Source organism: Balaenoptera borealis (genome assembly GCF_965194805.1).
Source record: "Balaenoptera borealis genome assembly, chromosome: X".
Classification (NCBI taxonomy): Eukaryota; Metazoa; Chordata; class Mammalia; order Artiodactyla; family Balaenopteridae; genus Balaenoptera; species Balaenoptera borealis.
This window is the reverse complement of record NC_138881.1, coordinates 43,658,376-43,674,815: the sequence shown is the minus strand read 5'-3', so window position 1 is coordinate 43,674,815 and position 16,440 is coordinate 43,658,376. Positions and strand designations below refer to the sequence as shown.

At 41.1% G+C, this 16,440-nt stretch overlaps 1 protein-coding gene across 1 annotated transcript in view; it reads right to left on the bottom strand.

The window, feature by feature from the left end:
- The window catches only part of CLCN5 (chloride voltage-gated channel 5), a 153,302-nt gene extending 145,578 nt beyond the window's left edge, over positions 1-7,724 (bottom strand). The window contains exons 1-2 of the mRNA XM_082376011.1: positions 7,457-7,724; positions 5,214-5,370 (exon numbers count right to left, since the gene is read on the bottom strand). Coding sequence (XP_082232137.1) covers positions 5,214-5,229 — 16 coding nt within the window. The 5' untranslated portion in view covers positions 5,230-5,370; positions 7,457-7,724. The remainder of the gene's footprint in view (positions 1-5,213; positions 5,371-7,456) is intronic.
- Between the last annotated feature and the right edge of the window lie 8,716 nt (positions 7,725-16,440).

Sequence of the window (16,440 nt, the reverse complement as noted above, 5' to 3'; positions counted from 1 at the left end):
GGCCTGTGTGAGGCCTGGGCTTGGGTGGGCTTAAAAGATCCCCAGGTGATCCTAATGGACATACAAGTTGAGGACTGTTAGGTTCGCTGCTATTTTATCCCTCTTTTAACAGATGTGGAAGTTTGAGGAACACTAAGGTAAGTAACTTCCCAAAACCACGAAGCTCATAAAGCTGGGATTTCCATCCAGCTCTTAAGCCCAGAGGCCACACTGTTAACTACTGATAATTTGGCATGTGCTTCCCAACCCCACCATTTAACACCATATCATGAACCTATTTCTATGTTAATAAGTATAATAACTCCACAGTATCATCATTTTTAGTAACTATAGTATTGCATTGTATGAATGCATCAGAATGCAAGTGTTATCAATTTTCCCTAGTAGAGAAAATGCTGCAATCGATATCCTTATTGATACGTCTTTGTGCACATCCTTCATTATTTCCTTAGGATGAGTTCCAAGAAAAGGAATTGCAGGGTGAAAAGGTAAACACGGTTTTTAAAGCTTTTGATGAATATTGCCAAATTGACATTCCCACCAGAAGTGTATGCAAATGCCTGCTCCCTCGTGTCCTTGCCAAAGCTGCGTTTTGTCATTCCTTTTTAATCACTGCAAATTATATTGGAGAAAAGAGTAGAATGCCATTTTAATTCCCCCTTTCTTTGACTACTACTGAGATAGAACATTTTTTCATGTTTATTGGCCATTTGGATTTCTGCGTATGTATTTTCCTACTCCCATGCTTTGCACATTTTTTCTACTAAAATACTTGTATTTTTCTCATTGAGCTGTTAAGTCTTTATATATTAAGGATAATGAGTCTTTTTGCAACTGTTTCCAGTCTTCTCATTAACTTTATGGTTTTGTGCAGAAATTTTAAATTTTCACACAGTTAAAACTTCATTATTCTACCTTTCATATTATGCATACAAAGACCTACCCTATCCCAAGATTATATGAGTATTCTGTATTTTTTCAGTTTCTTTATAATTTCTTTTTTTAACTTTTAATTCTTTAATGCAGCAGTTCCCAAACAGGATTACACATCAGAATTGCTTACAGCACTTCTTTAAATGCTCAGGTCTTAAGACTGAATCACAACTGGGGGGGATGAGAATTGAGCAGGATTTTTTTTTTTAACATCTTTATTGGAGTATAATTGCTTTATAATGGTGTGTTAGTTTCTGCTTTATAACAAAGTGAATCAGCTATACGTATACATATATCCCCATATCTCCTCCCTCTTGCGTCTCCCTCCCACCCTCCCTATCCCACCCCTCTAGGTGGTCACAAAGCACCTAGCTGATCTCCCTGTGCTATGCGGCTGCTTCCCACTAGCTATCTATTTTACATTTGGTAGTATTTATAAGTCCATGCCACTCTCTCACTTCGTCCCAGCTTACCCTTCCCCCTCCCCGTGTCCTCAAGTCCATTCTCTATGTCTGTGTCTTTATTCCTGTCCTGCCCCTAGGTTCTTCAGAACCATATATATATATATATATATATATATATATATATATTTAGATTCCATATATATGTGTTAGCATAAGGTATTTATTTTTCTCTTTCTGACTTACTTCACTGTATGACAGACTCTAGGTCCATCCCCCTCGCTACAAATAACTCAATTTCGTTTCTTTTTATGGCTGAGTGATATTCCATTGTATATATGTGCCACATCTTCTTTATCCATTCATCTGTTGATGGACACTTAGGTTGCTTCCATGTCCTGGCTATTGTAAATAGAGCTGAACAGGAATATTTTTAAAAGGCAATTCCGATGCACCAGCCTCCTTTATTAAGAAACCCTATTTTAATCCTTCAAAATTTACGTTGGTGTCATTTTTCCAAGTTACTTCAGCACATTTGTTAAATAAAGCATTTCATAAGCTTGAAATGCTACTTTTATCCTCGTTGGTAAGTTCCGTGAGAGCAGAGCCCATACCTGTTTTTACTGACCACTGCATCTCTAGAGCTCAGCTTAGTGCCTGGTGCACAATTGGTGCTTGATGTTAATTGAATAAATAAATGACACCTGACAACACAAGTCTCCACTCTCATCCCGCCCTAAACTGGCTAGTATTCTCTTCAATATTTCCTTGACCATTAGACCAATGAAACTGATGTTATTAATGATGACCCTGAGTTATCAAAGATATTAAATTATGCTCAGTACACTCTGTTTAAAGTGGCCAGGAAATGTCTTAGAGGACTCCATCAAACGAAGTCAAAAATAATAATGTTAGCCATGTTTAAGAGGCATGGGAATTCGGATCCAATTATCCATGAAGGAACTAGACAGGACTGACCCAAGAGACTAACGACACTTGGTTTCCTCTAGCTTTTAGAGTTCCTCTACTAGATCCAGAGATTGACTCAGAGCTCCCTTGAGCTGGGGACAGACCCACACATTCTCTCTTCCACAAGTCCATGGAAAGAAAATTGGAATAGGGAATCAGGAGACCTGGGTTTTAGTCCTATCACTACTATTAACCTGTTTGACCGTGGGTATGTCACTTAACCTCTAGGGGTTTGGCTAGATGTTTTCTAAGGATTTCTTCATATCTAAACCTCTACATAAAGACCCAAACAGACTACTACAGGGCAGGCCTTCCAAGGACAACCTGAAATCCCCTCCACAGAACAGGGTGCCAGGCCCACTCCAGGCTATAGCAAATAATAATGATAGCAGTAGAAGTAGTAGTAGTAACAATAACAGCTATTGCTAAGTTTTACTAAGCACTTATATGATAGACAATATTCTAAATGTCTTACTCCGAATAATAATGGCACACATTTATATGACACTTACTATGTTCCAAGTGTTTTGTTTAATATTAACTAATCATCACAACAGCCTTATAAGGTGAGTTCTATTGTTATCCCCATTTTACAAAAGAGAAAACTGAGACACAGAGAGATTAAGGGACTTGCCCAAGGTCTCACAGCTACCAAGTGACAGAACCAACGGAGTTGAACCTAGACCCATACTTTTAACTACTCTACCATACCGCCACCCAAACTATCATTGTACTATGCTTGTCACTTCAGAGGTTGCAGAAAACAAGGAATGATTGCCGTTACTTCTCTGGAATACTCCCCTCTTCACTAATGCTAGAAAAATTGTTTTCCTCCAATGTAATCTTAAGCAGATCGGATTTCAGGGCCTGAGATAGCAAAATATATTACTTATTAAGAAATTATGACATTTTTATTAAGAATTGTTATCCATTAAAATGTTTTTATTATAAATCATTAACTACTGATGATATTTCCATTAAACAGAGAGAAAACACACAAGCTCTTTATGCATCATTAGGAACAAAACTTTAGCTCCCCACTTACACAAACTCTAATTCTATACTTTCAGGACTGTCTTTTAAACATTGACCTGACAGCTCACAGGTGTCTCAAACAAAACAGGCCAAGCCAAACGCGGCACACTAACTTCCCACAGTCCCCATGCCCCTCTCACTACCTCCCACGTTCCCCATCTCAGTGAATGGCACCATCGGCCCCAGGCACCCAAACTGGCTGTCAATCCAGGCTCGGTTCCTCCCCGCATCTAGTCACAGGACGTTTCTAGAATTCATCCCATTCTCTATCCTTGCTGCCCCTGCTTCTGCTCAGACCCTCACCATCTCTTCCCTAAACCACTATACCAGAAACCTCCCAACTGCCTCTTGGCTTTCATTCTCTCCGGCTCCAACCCCACCTCAACATTGCTGCCAAAGTAATCTTTCTAAAACAAAATCTGATTATGTTACTTCCCTGTTTAGAATCTTTGTCTTCGGGATAAAGTGTAAAATCCTTCCTAGGACATACAAGGTTCTTTGTTATCCAGCCTCCGACTACCTTCCCTGCTTCATCTGAGGTCGTGGCCCACACATCTCACACGAGGCCAACAGAGCAACTTGGAAGTTCCCAAACAGTGCTTCTCTGTCTGCCCAGAATGCAATTCTCTCAGTTGCCCATCTGGCAAACTCCCACTCATTTTTTTTTAGCCCAGCTCAAAACTCACAGCTCATCATGCTTTTCTCTGGACGTCCATCGCATTTTGCATCTCTCCCTATTATAACACTTATTCAACCTGACACAATTATTAGTTTGCATGTTTGTCTCCCCCATAAGACGAGGAACCCTCTAGGGTTCTGCATCTTACTCGTCTCTGTATTCTACTTGTTGAATGAAAGAATGCCTCAGGATTTAAACAAGAATATTCAAACTCCTCCTGATAAATGCCCATTGTGTGAGTCAAAGCAGGGATACAGGCCGAATCTCACGTCAAAAAGTATCTTTAAATTGACAACACTCACACATCAAAAATTCTTGTTATGGCTGTAACCAACAGGAGACAGTTTTAAAAGATACATTAGACCACCAACAAACCTACCTATTGAATATTTATGGACATTCAAGCTCCTTTCATTCTACTGCATATAAGTGGCCCTTAACCTTTTGTGGGTCACAGACCAATTTCGGTAGTGTTTGTCCACCATTTCTTAAACCCATATTCCCTTTTGATAAACATAAAAATCCCACACACCCCTGGAGATTCTGATACTCTCCCAAAGGGCACCATCCCCAACCCCACCAAAAAAAAAAAAAAAAAAAAAAAGGAACTTTATATGTGGTAAGAATTCACAGGTTCACAAGAGATATAGTCTATCAGGCAAGACATCACTGAGCTTTGCTCTCAAGTCATTCCATAATATTAAAACAGGCATTTCCCTTCTATCACCAAATATAATCATTATAATGCTAAATATGCTTTAAAGTCTTTACTGGGAAGAGGAAGTCAAGGAGGTGCTGACATCTGTCTCCCCCACCTTTGAAAACCTTATGATAGAAATTTGCCGGAAACAAATAAAAAACAGAAATATGAAAAAATATCCTCCATCTCCTCACCTATAACCCCCACAAGCACATGTTCAAATGAAGGGAGTTCTTTGAAAATGCTCCTGGCACTACATTTTCCCGCTACTCCTACCCCCCCCCCACACACACACCCCTCCACCTCTACTTTAAAATAATCCGAACTTCCAGGTAGCGGCAACTCCTTTTAAACCAATATGCTTTGTCCTGGCGAAGACAAAGGGTTAAATTAAAGAAACAGCTGCCTGGCTGCCTGCCACTGGCTTGGAGGGTTGGGTTGGGATAGAGAATGAAGGAGGAAAAACCAGTTGGAGGCATAAGTGCTAACATCTTACCCTGCCACATGGCCATCTTGATCCTATTCTCTCCCACGCTGGGGTCACAGGCTCAGAGTTTCCCGGACCCCCCAGTTTTGTAGGGAGACTCCACTGGGATGTAGATGGAACAGCAGCTGTGTCGTCTTGTTTTCTGCAAGATGCTCAAGCCCAGAACCTGAAAATGTCAACAGGAAAACAAATACCTAAATGAAAAACATTCAAATCCTTGAAAATCATCTCCTGTCCCTCTCTGGACCTCTCTTTCAAAGATAAGCAGACATGGACAGTGTTAAGTTTCCACCTAAGCAACAAGGTGTCACTGAAAAAAGAATGCAGAGATCTAGAGTCAGTTAATATTGCCCTTGAGTGCTGTCCAATTCTGCATGAATCACTGGATCTTCAGTAAGTGGGTTTCAGAATCTCAAAGGATGGGTGGTTGGATGAGATAACCATTAAGTGTCTCTCCTATCTCAAAGTTCCACACTTTGGGGAATGAAGAACAGCATAATATCCGATGCCCTCCCCACCCCACCCCCAAAACACCCAACTCTACAACAAAAAATTTGTAGAAAGGAGAGGAAATTTTGTGACTAAAAGTTTTAAAACAAATCTCGTATAGGAAAAGAAAAGAAGGCATAATAAAAACTGAAGAGCGATGCCCTCGAGGTCGTGGTGCTTCCTCTCCGCTTCATTATATTTTCCCACATTTTGCCAAGGTCCTGTAGAGAGCAGACTGCTTTTAAAATCAGGAAAGAAAAGAACCAAAGGAAAAGAAAAATGTAAAAAAAGAATGCTAATTTAAGTAAAACCAAATTAATTCAGATAATTCCTATTTTTAAAATGTCAAATTCAGTCTTAGGACAGTACTACTTGGAAGGATATGAAAGGTGCTAGGAATGGGAGAAAAAAATGAAAGGTCTGACTACTTCGTTTGATTCAGAAGGTGAATATATTAAACGCTTTGCTTGTCCATTTAAACAAGTTCTTCATTAAGTCTTCCTTATGTAGCATACAAGCCAATCTGCTTTTTCTAAGAAAAAGTCCTCACCTTTTTGACCTGGGGAACTTCAAAGCAGATTGCTATTTACATAGCTTTCATACAAGCAACACCTCCACCCCTTAAGTGAAAACGCTAACGTATACATACTGAAGACTAATACGAACTTGAGAGCCATCATTTTGGCCTTTTTTAAATACCTTTTTTTAAAGGACTAAAGTGTGAATGTGTACACTAATCCCAAAAAGCCGACAGAGAAAAGACAACGCTTTGGATAAGGAAAGGCTTGCGAAGTCCAAGAAAACTAGGAACTCACAAAGTCCCAGGATGAATTCACCAGGAAAAAGCGCTCCGATGACTTATCTGGAACCTAGGACAGTTTGTTTTGGTTTGCCTTTTTTTTTCCCTCTTATTTAGCGCGCAGTTAAATAGTACTGATCCGCGCCTCGTGGGACCAGGAGAATTTAACATCTCCTTAGTCAAACCCGGGTAGTTGCCAATAAATGTATGAAGCGTTCGTAAAGCAGATTCTTACTGGCTTTTTGTACTCCACACTTCTGGATTTCCCTCACTTATTCGGGGTAGCTTACACTGACGTTATCACACGGGCACACGTACAACTTCACTCGGCACTCCTGGAAACTGATTTGCTCTGAAATATTAATAAAGTACACGCGCATCAATGTAAAGGTAAAGTTTTCCCTTTGGGGTGGGCGAAGGCGCTCAAGCGCAAGCCTGTAAAGTCTAGAGAGAACCAGCTCCCCGCGTTAAGTGCGAAAAGGAAAACGCAGCAACTACTTTTCCGAGAGTCTGGACTCGGCTTCGCTACGACCCACACAAACCTGCCAGTCCAGAGCAGGATGGATAAGAACGGGGCCTCGACAGGGCTTTACCAGCCAAAGCCACCCTGCCCCAGTCCTGGAAAGGGGACGCCTGCAGCTAACCTCCCCCATTCAAAAGCGGGGCGGGCTTGGCGCGGCTCCGCGAGGAAACTTCGCTGGGACAGCGCAGGGACCCTGGCTCGGAGAATAGGGCTGGGCTCCCTGGAAGATGCCGCCCTGCACTGGCTAGAACTGGCCGGTCTAACTCCTCCGAGTGCCAAGCGGCAGCGGCCAGGCACGGGGAACCCCCATCTCCCGGGGACGGAGCCAGCGGGGGAGCGCTTCCCCTGTGTCGCTGAGCCCAAGGGGGTGCTCGGGGGTGGGCCGGGGGCCAGCGGCCCGCCAAGGACCTGCTGGGGTAGGGACAGTCCATTTGTCTTTACCTGTCGCCGAGGTCCGGAGCGGCAGAGCCCGTGCCCGCCGCCGGCGGGCCGAGCGCTCAGTCGGCTCTGGCGTCCGGGACACTAAGTTGAGCTAGCGCCCCACGTAGCCTGCAGAGCTTCATTCACAGCCCAGCCGGGAGGAGGGGGAGCGGAGCGGGCGCGCGGCTCATGTGACAGACGCCTCGCAAGGATCGGCCAAGCACGGCCGCCGCCTGCGCGTGCGCGCCCCGTCCAGCCCTCTCCCCGCACCTCTGCCGAGGCGCGGAGGAGGTGATCCCCGCCCAGGAGGCAGCAGGGCGGGGAGAGCCGCGGAGAAGGCGGTGCTCAGAGGAGTTTCCGCGCGCGCAGCCGCAATAGGTCGGCCCTGCTCGCTGCCATATTTAATGAGGTCTGGGCGGGTCCTAACCCAGTGCTGGGCGTGTCAATTGCTTTTGAAAAAAGAAATGCTCCTTTATGTTTCACTCTTTCGAGCCTACGGTATGGTTTTTTGGTTTTGTTCTTAAAACGAAACTGTTTATCCTGAGCTTCTGGCCCACAGAATAGTTAGTGGTAGAAATCTAATACTAATTACATTAGCTCACGTATTTTGAGCCTCTAATTATATGCCGGGCACTGTTCTAAGCCCTTTATTTTTTTTCATCTCATTTAACGTGCACAATAACCCCACTGGGGTACGTACTATTATTTCTCCACTTTTTTTTTTTTTTTTGGCTGCGCTGGGTCTTCGTTGCTGCGCGCGGGCTTTCTCTAGTTGCGGCGAGCGGGGGCTACTCTGTTGCAGTGCGCGGGCTTCTCATTGCTGTGGCTTCTGTTGTTTTGGAGCACTGGCTCTAGGCACGCGGGCTTCAGTAGTTGTGGCTCGCGGACTCTAGGGCGCAGGCTCAGTACTTGTGGCGCACGGGCTTAGTTGCTCCGCGGCATATGGGATCTTCCTGGACCAGGGCTCGAGCCACTGTCCCCTGCGTTGGCAGGCAGGTTCTTAACCACTGCGCTACCAGGGAAGCCCTCTCCACTTTTATTCATAAGAAAACAGAGGCACAGAAAGGTTGTCCGAGCTCACATAATAGTGGTAGTATGAATAGTGATCAAATATAGTGATGCTTGTAACAGCCAACTCGATCCTCATAGTAACACTGGAAAATCTACACTGCGGTTTTTGGTATTGTCTCCATTTTAATAATTACAAAACAGAGGCTCAGGAAAGCAAAAATTACGGGACTGGTAAGGGGTAGAACTGGGATTCCAACCTAGGTCTACCTGACTCCAAAGCCCTTTGCCCTAGGTTTGGAAGAAACAGCCCCTCATTTTACAAAAGAGAAAACAGGCCCTTGGGGTTTGTTGACCTACTTAACATGATCCAGCTAATTATTTACTGGCAGAACTGAGACTAGAATTTATATAATCAATCCAGGTAATCTAAGTAGAACCCCAGTACGCTAATTCAGAGTCCACTGTAGTGAACAATTTTGAACGCCTGCTTTGGGCAAGCTAAGTGGTGTGGCATACAAAACCTGTATCCTAGACCAGTCAGCACTAGGCCACCAAGGACAAATCTATAATCAAAACAGTCCAGCTTTTGGACCTATTGCAACAAGGGAGACGGCACACCAGAGAAACCATGGGGCGTCTTACCAAACAAAGAAAAAGTCATTATGGTGTTGGGGGGAAGGGTGGAGTTTAAATGAATTTTAAACGAAGCATTGCTTTAGTAAGCTCAAAGCAGGGCTGTGTGAAGGGGTCAACATCAGGTCTGGACTTCGAAGTGAACCCAGAGTCCTGTTTCCTTGGGAACCACAAAGTAAAGATAGATGTGGAATGTTGTGTCCAGATACCCCTTATCTGAAGCTCTGCACCTGGATTGGAAATTGAGGCTGCTTCTCTGAATCCAAGAAACGTATGTACTCCAGACAAATGTGGGATGTTTTATTCTCACTGATATGATTTCAAGCAGCAAAGTTCCTGATAGTCTATGATTGTAGAAAACAAAGTTTCTCAGTGAGTAAAAAACATGGTGGTCACTCAGATAAGGCGACTGTTATCCTCTTACAGCTGCAGCGTGTCTTTGGGAGAAATATTGTTCCCCATTAAATTTACAGCTGGTTTTGTCTGTGTCTGTTATTCCAGCCTGATGAAAGGCCAGGTTTTTGCTTTCTCAGTCCAAGCTAATTTTTACTTTCTCACCTCAGAACATTTAGTCTCTGCCTTCAGGCACTGGCAGTATATAGGTGGGTGGGTGCATGGGTGGGGGATAGCCACAAGCGACTAGAAAGAATCAGGGCAGGTTGTGCTGAGTCCTCTGATGATGGTAAATGCAAGTGGAGGTAACACCTTGTACAAAGGTGTGCAGGCAGGAAATCACATATGAGGACCTATGAGTAGTCCTCTATGGTTGAAGCTTAGGGTAAAGAAGTGTACGGAAGTGGTAGGCGATGTAACCAGAAGGTAAATTGAGGCCCAGTTTTGGAGAATCCTGAATGTTGGACTGAGATTTGTACTTAATTCAGAAAGTGATTGAAAAAGAAGGTTTTTGAGCAAGGTAATCCCTTTATTGGGATGCTTCTTTTTTTGTAGTTGAGGTATAATTGACATATAACATTATATTAGTTTCAGGTGTGCTGACTCGCTATGATTACCACAATAAGTCTAGTTAATATCTGTCACTCTTCTTTAAGAAGGTGAATTTGGAGTAATTGTTCAAGGAGAGGTTGGTTGGTTGCTTGGTTTTGTCATTTCAGGATAGGAGAAACCAGAGCTTACCTGTAGGTTGAGCAGGAAGAGCCACTAGTGAAACAGAAATTGAAGAGGCAAGAAAAGGAGGGGATAAATAGTGGAGTAAAATACATGAAATAGAAATGAGATGCAAAATACAAGCTAAGCTTGGAAAAGATGCCTTTCCCTATGAGACAAGAAAAAGATGGTTGCAGGATGGCAATCTGGTTGGAAGCCACCACTGTAGAGCGAGCAAATATTGGCTTTACTTGGAATACGGGTTTATTTGGAAGAGCTTGGGAAGGAGTCATTTATGGAGAGTATGAGGGCTGCAGTACAGCCAGATGACCACGTGGTGTCGCCACTGACCGCTGACAGCTTGGAGGGCTCCTGTTTTAGGAGTACACTTCATAAAAGAACATTCTATCTTTTGCGAATTGCAAAACAAAACCAGTTACGTGAATGGACTCTGGAGCCGGACTGCCTGGGCTCAGAACCAACCAGACAGACACTTATTAGCTGTGTCACGTCGTTCAAGTTTCACTCTCCTTCAGGTCTCTTATCTGTAAAATGAATAATAGGATAAAATGTATTAATAGATTTTAAATAGTTGGAAAAGGTTAAGTGCTCAATAAATGTGAGCTAGTATTACTATTAATGGTGATGATGATTAATAAGGCTCCTTTGGATCCACAAGTTTTGCAGGAGTTATTTATGTGGTGAGTAATAAATGCCTATACAACAATACCTTCCCAAGTGAAATGGTTAGAGTGTGGTGCTAATGAGGCAAAGTTAATAATTTAATCAGGAGGTATGGATTCTGTTAACTCTGTTCTCTTCCCCATGAGAACCTTAGCCAGGTGCCCCACAAGTGTGTATACACGGTCACAAGTGGATCTGGCCAAAAGAGTGTAGATAGATCAACATAAATGAGACCCTCTGTTCTCCTCCCCCATCCTTGGAAAAACTTGAAAAAATGTTCCCACCCAACCCCCCACAGTGGTCAGCAGACTTTTGGTCAAGAGCCATTTAGGTCTTACAAAGTAAAGAGTGAACACAATGTGATCTTAAAAGTAAATTATAAAGATACAGTAAAACAGTGGATTTCTCTGTATAATAAAAGGTAGCATTTTAGAGTTAATTTTGCAAAAGAAAAACCTTTAGAGCAATAGGTCACAGTGGCACCTAAACTGTCATATCTAAAGCAGCTTTATCTTTTTTTTAACCATTTTTTAAAATTGAGGTACAGTTAATTTACAATGTTGTGTTAGTTTCAGGTGAACAGCAAAGTGATTCAGATATATATATATATATATATATATATATATATATATATATTCTGTTTCAGATTTTTTTCCATTAGGGATTATTACAAGATGTTGAATATAGTTCCCTGTGCTATACAGTAGGTCCTTGTTGTTTGTTTTATATATAGTAGTGTGTATATGTTAATCCCAAACTCCTAATTTATCTCTCCCCCCCGTTCCCCTTTGTTAACCATAAGTTTGTTATCTATGTCTGTGAGTCTTTTTTCTGTTTTGTAAATAAGTTCATGTGTACCTTTTTTTAGATTCCACATATACGTGGCATCATATAATATTTGTCTTTCTCTGCCTGACTTACTTCACTTAATATGATAATCTCTAGGTCCATCCATGTTGCTGCAAATGGCGTTATTTTATTCTTTTTTATGGCTGAGTAATATTCCAGGGTGTGTGTGTGTGTGTGTGTGTGTGTGTGTGTGTGTGTGTGTGTGTATACACACATACCACATCCTCTTTATCCATTCATCTGTTGATGGACATTTAGGTTGCTTCCATGTTTTGGCTATTGTAAATAGTAAAGCAGCTTTATCTTTAATTTTGAAATTGTCATTGCAAATCCAGAGTGAAATAGTTACATGAGTACATAGCCATGTGAAGTAGTAAGTGAATGTTTCTGGTATTGTTCTTTATTTGTTCCACATTTTGTTCGAGTCTTTACTATTGTGCCAGGCACTGTGTTAGCCCCTAGGGATACTAGTTTTAAAATAAAATAAGTGGTACAGGCTACTATATATAAAATAGATAAACAACAAGGTCCTACTGCATAGCACAGGGAACTATATTCAATATCTTGTAATAACCTGTAATGGAAAAGAATATGAAATATATGTATGTATGTATAACTGAATCACTTTGCTGTACTCCAGAAACTAACACAACATTGTAAATCAACTATACTTCAATTAAAAAATAAAATAAATACCATGCATAAATAAAATATCTGGGGTGCCCAAGGAATGCCTGGAATAGTTCTAGAAAAATGGGGCAGAATAAAAGGAAATGAACAAAGTTCTCTAGCTCAGGGGATCTATCAAGACAGTAGGTTAAGTCTGAAAATAGAGTGATCTAGGATCATTTGCAGTCACCTTGTACTGGACTTCCCTGGTGGTGCAGTGGTTAAGAATCTGTCTGCCAATGCAGGGGACACGGGTTCGAGCCCTGGTCCAGGAAGATCCCACATGCCACGGAGCAACTAAGCCCATGCACCACAACTACTGAGCCTGCGTGCCACAACTACTGAAGCCCACGCGCCTAGAGCCCATGCTCTGCAACACGAGAAGCCACCACAATGAGAAGCCCACACACCACAACGAAGAGTAGCCCCCACTCGCTGCAACTAGAGAAAGCCTGTGTGCAGCAACGAAGACCCAACGCAGCCAAAAATAAATAAATTAATTAATTAATTAATTAAAAATAAAAAACAAAAAAAAAATCACCTTGTACCTAGAGAGCCCGGTATCAAAATTAACAAATGGTTTCTAGGACATAATGGTAGCTAACCTCATGATTGGAGAAACACTAATGAAAACCACAGTGAGTTACCCTCAGTAAAGCATAAAAATGTTGGTAATATACTGTGTTGACAAAGCTGGAGGTGGGAGGAGTCCTCTCATAAATTGCTGGTGGGAGTGCAATTAGTCAATTGAGGGCAACTTTGCAATAGCAATAAAAATTTCAAATACATGAGACTTTGATCCCAAAATTCCATTTCTAAGAACCTCTCCTTCAATTATGTTTGCATAGGTGTAAACTATTGTGTGCAATTGTTTGTAATAATAAAAATAAGAAACGACAAGATCTCCATCAGAAGAGGATTGATCAAATAAATAACGTAATTTTTAACTTTATTGAAGTATAGTTGGTTTACAATGTTGTGTTAGTTTCAGGTGTATAGCTGTATAGCACAGTTATTCAGTTTATATATATATATATATATATATATTCTTTTTCAGATTCTTTTCCTTTATAGGTTATTACGAAATATTGAGTATAGTTCCTTGTGCTATACAGTAGATCCTTGTTATCTATTTTATATATGCTCTTTATGTACTTATATGTAAAATACTATGAAAAAAAGGAAGGTGTGGAGCTGTGTACCTTCTCAATTTTGTGCCATGGAAGTGTATTACCTATTTAATTATGTATCTTAAAAAGTAATATATATATTAAAAAAAGTAATATAGAAAAATTTTTGAATAGCCTGTCAAGGATGATATTTAGATTGAAGAGCGAGTTGGTCAGCTTCCCGCCTTAGTGTCAGCTAAAGAAAGATCCTGTTAGCCTGTGAACATATACTAGAAAGTCTATGTTGTGCAAAAACTCAGTCTTTATAGTTCTCTAATTGGGCCCAGCAGAATTTTTGACAGATGGCTTTCATGAGAAATTTTACCTTGTAAAAATCCCATATCAGGTTGCCCTCTATTTGAGAGAAGTCCAATTCTATTTAGATTAGAGGTGCTAAGCTCTAAGGGTGCAAATAAGAGAGTTCATTTAGAGAGTGGTTTTGAGGATGTGCAGATCTCTACTCTGTATTCCATCCAGCTCTGTATTGCCTTCTTTTCCATGCAGCAGTGCAAGCCCACGGAGTAGTGGTGGTGTTTTCTCAGAACCACTGTGATGCCTTTTCACCTACTACCGTGGGAGCTCCTTGAGGACACGGTCCATGTCCTATACTTCCTTTATATTCATCACAGCAGAGCTTTTCAAACCACTTGTGGTGAAGGACCATTTTCCCCCAAATCCATTGTGTACCAATACTTTTATATAATACAATAAAAATGAATGACTAGAAAAATGAAATCAAAACGAAAGAGAAATACAAGCCCAATTCTTTTCTGATTATATTCAACAGACGTAAAATTACTCTGTCAATTTTTTGTTAAGGTTTTGAAACATTTACTCTCAATTTCTTGTCATGGACCAGCAATAAACAGTTGAATACATCATTCTTCTAGTGTTTCCTATTTTGCAGAGTGTTTTCACATCTCTCTCCCGCTTCTACCATAACACCACCTTCGGAATTAAGTGGAGCAGATTTTATCATTCCCATTTGACAGAAGAGGAAGATGAGGCATGCAGATTAAGTGATTTGCCTGGCCTGAAACAGCCCAAGTTAGTCTGACTCCTATTGCATTTTGCGGCAGCTGCACTAAGAAAGCCCTCCAGTTAAAGAGAGCCTCCCAAGAATTCCACCAATTAGAAAAACTTGCCTTAGGCTTTCCAAAAGACGGCTTGGCGTGATGGTGTGATGGAAAGAACAGGGATTCTGGAATCAGAGAGCTAGTTTGGAATCCAGGCTTGAGCAAGAGATTTTACCTCTGAGCCTGACTCCTTATCTCTAAAGTGGGGATAATGATAGCTTCTCCACAACGCTGCGCTAAGAACTAAATGGTGAATGTAAATAGCCAGGTACATAGTTCAGAAAGAATGGTTATTATTAAAATCAGGCTCGGTTTAGAAGGGCCCCATTGAAGGACGCTCTCTGTAATCTAATCACGTGGAAATGTGCGCCATCTACTGGTGGAGTAAAGAACATGGCTCTGAGAAGAGAACGTTGCTCTCTGCTAAGAATGGGATCAGTAAACTGTGCCCTTCTTGTCCTTCTCTTTTTACTCCTTCCCAATAGTAACAGGTGCCTCTCCTGCCTCACAGTGAAAACAAGGTAGGAAATATGGTCTTCCACCTCTAACTGGTAGTAACAAGGCCGCACCCCCTTTCTGACATGGTAACAGAGGAGGTCAGCTCAACAGACGATTTAAGTAAGATCCAGAGTCCCATCACATAATGTCAAAAATGTCCAGGATATAAATGAAGATAACTTGTCATAACAAGAAACAGGAAAATCTCAAATAAGAAAAATCAACCAACAGATACCAAGACCTATGTCACACAGATGTTGGAATTATATGACAAGGATTTTAAAACGTTCAACATAAAAGTGCTTCAAAGAGCAGTTCTGAACAGGTTTGAAGTGAATGAAAAAAGTCTCAGCAAAGAAATAGATGACATAAAGGAGAACCAAATGGAAATTTTATCCTTAGTACAGTTTGTTTAATTGAAATATAGTTGATTTACAGTATTATATTAGTTTCATGTATACAGCATAGTGATTCAGTATTTTTGCAGATTATACCTCATTATAGGCTATTACAAGATAATGGCTATAACTCCCCGTGCTATACAGTATATCCTTGTTGCTTATCTATTTTATAAATAGTAGTTTGTGTCTGTTAATCCCATACCCCTAATTTGTCACTCCCCTCGTCCCTCTTCCCTTTACTAGCCACAAGTTTGTTTTCTATATCTGTGAGTCTGTTCCTGTTTTGCATATACATGCATTTGTATTTTTTTTAGATTCCACATATAAATGATATTATACAGTATTTGTCTTTCTCTGTCTGACTTATTTCAGTAAGCATAATATTCTCTAGGTCCATTCACATTGCTGCACATGGCAGAATTTCATTCTTTCTTATGGCTGAGTAATATTACAGTACGTGCACACGCACACAGACACACACACACACACCACATCTTCTTAATCCAATCGTCTGTTGATGGGCACTTGGGTTGCTTCCATGTCTTGGCTATTGTAAACAGGGCTGCTATGAACATTGGGGTGCATGTATCCTTTCAAATTAGTATTTTCATTTTTTCCTGGATATATACCCAGGAATGGAATTGCTGGATCATATGGTAGTTCTATTTTTAATTTTTTGAGGAACCTCCATACTGTTTTCCATAGTGGCTACAACAATTTACATTCCCACCAACAGTATATAAGAGTTCCCTTTTCTCCATATCTTCTCCAACATTTCTTATTTGTAGACTTTTTGATGATAGCCATTCTGACAGGTGTGAGGTGACATCTCATTGTTGTTTTGATTTGCATTTCTCTAACAATTAGCAATTTTTCATGTGCCTGTTAGCCATCTGTATGTCTTCTTTGGA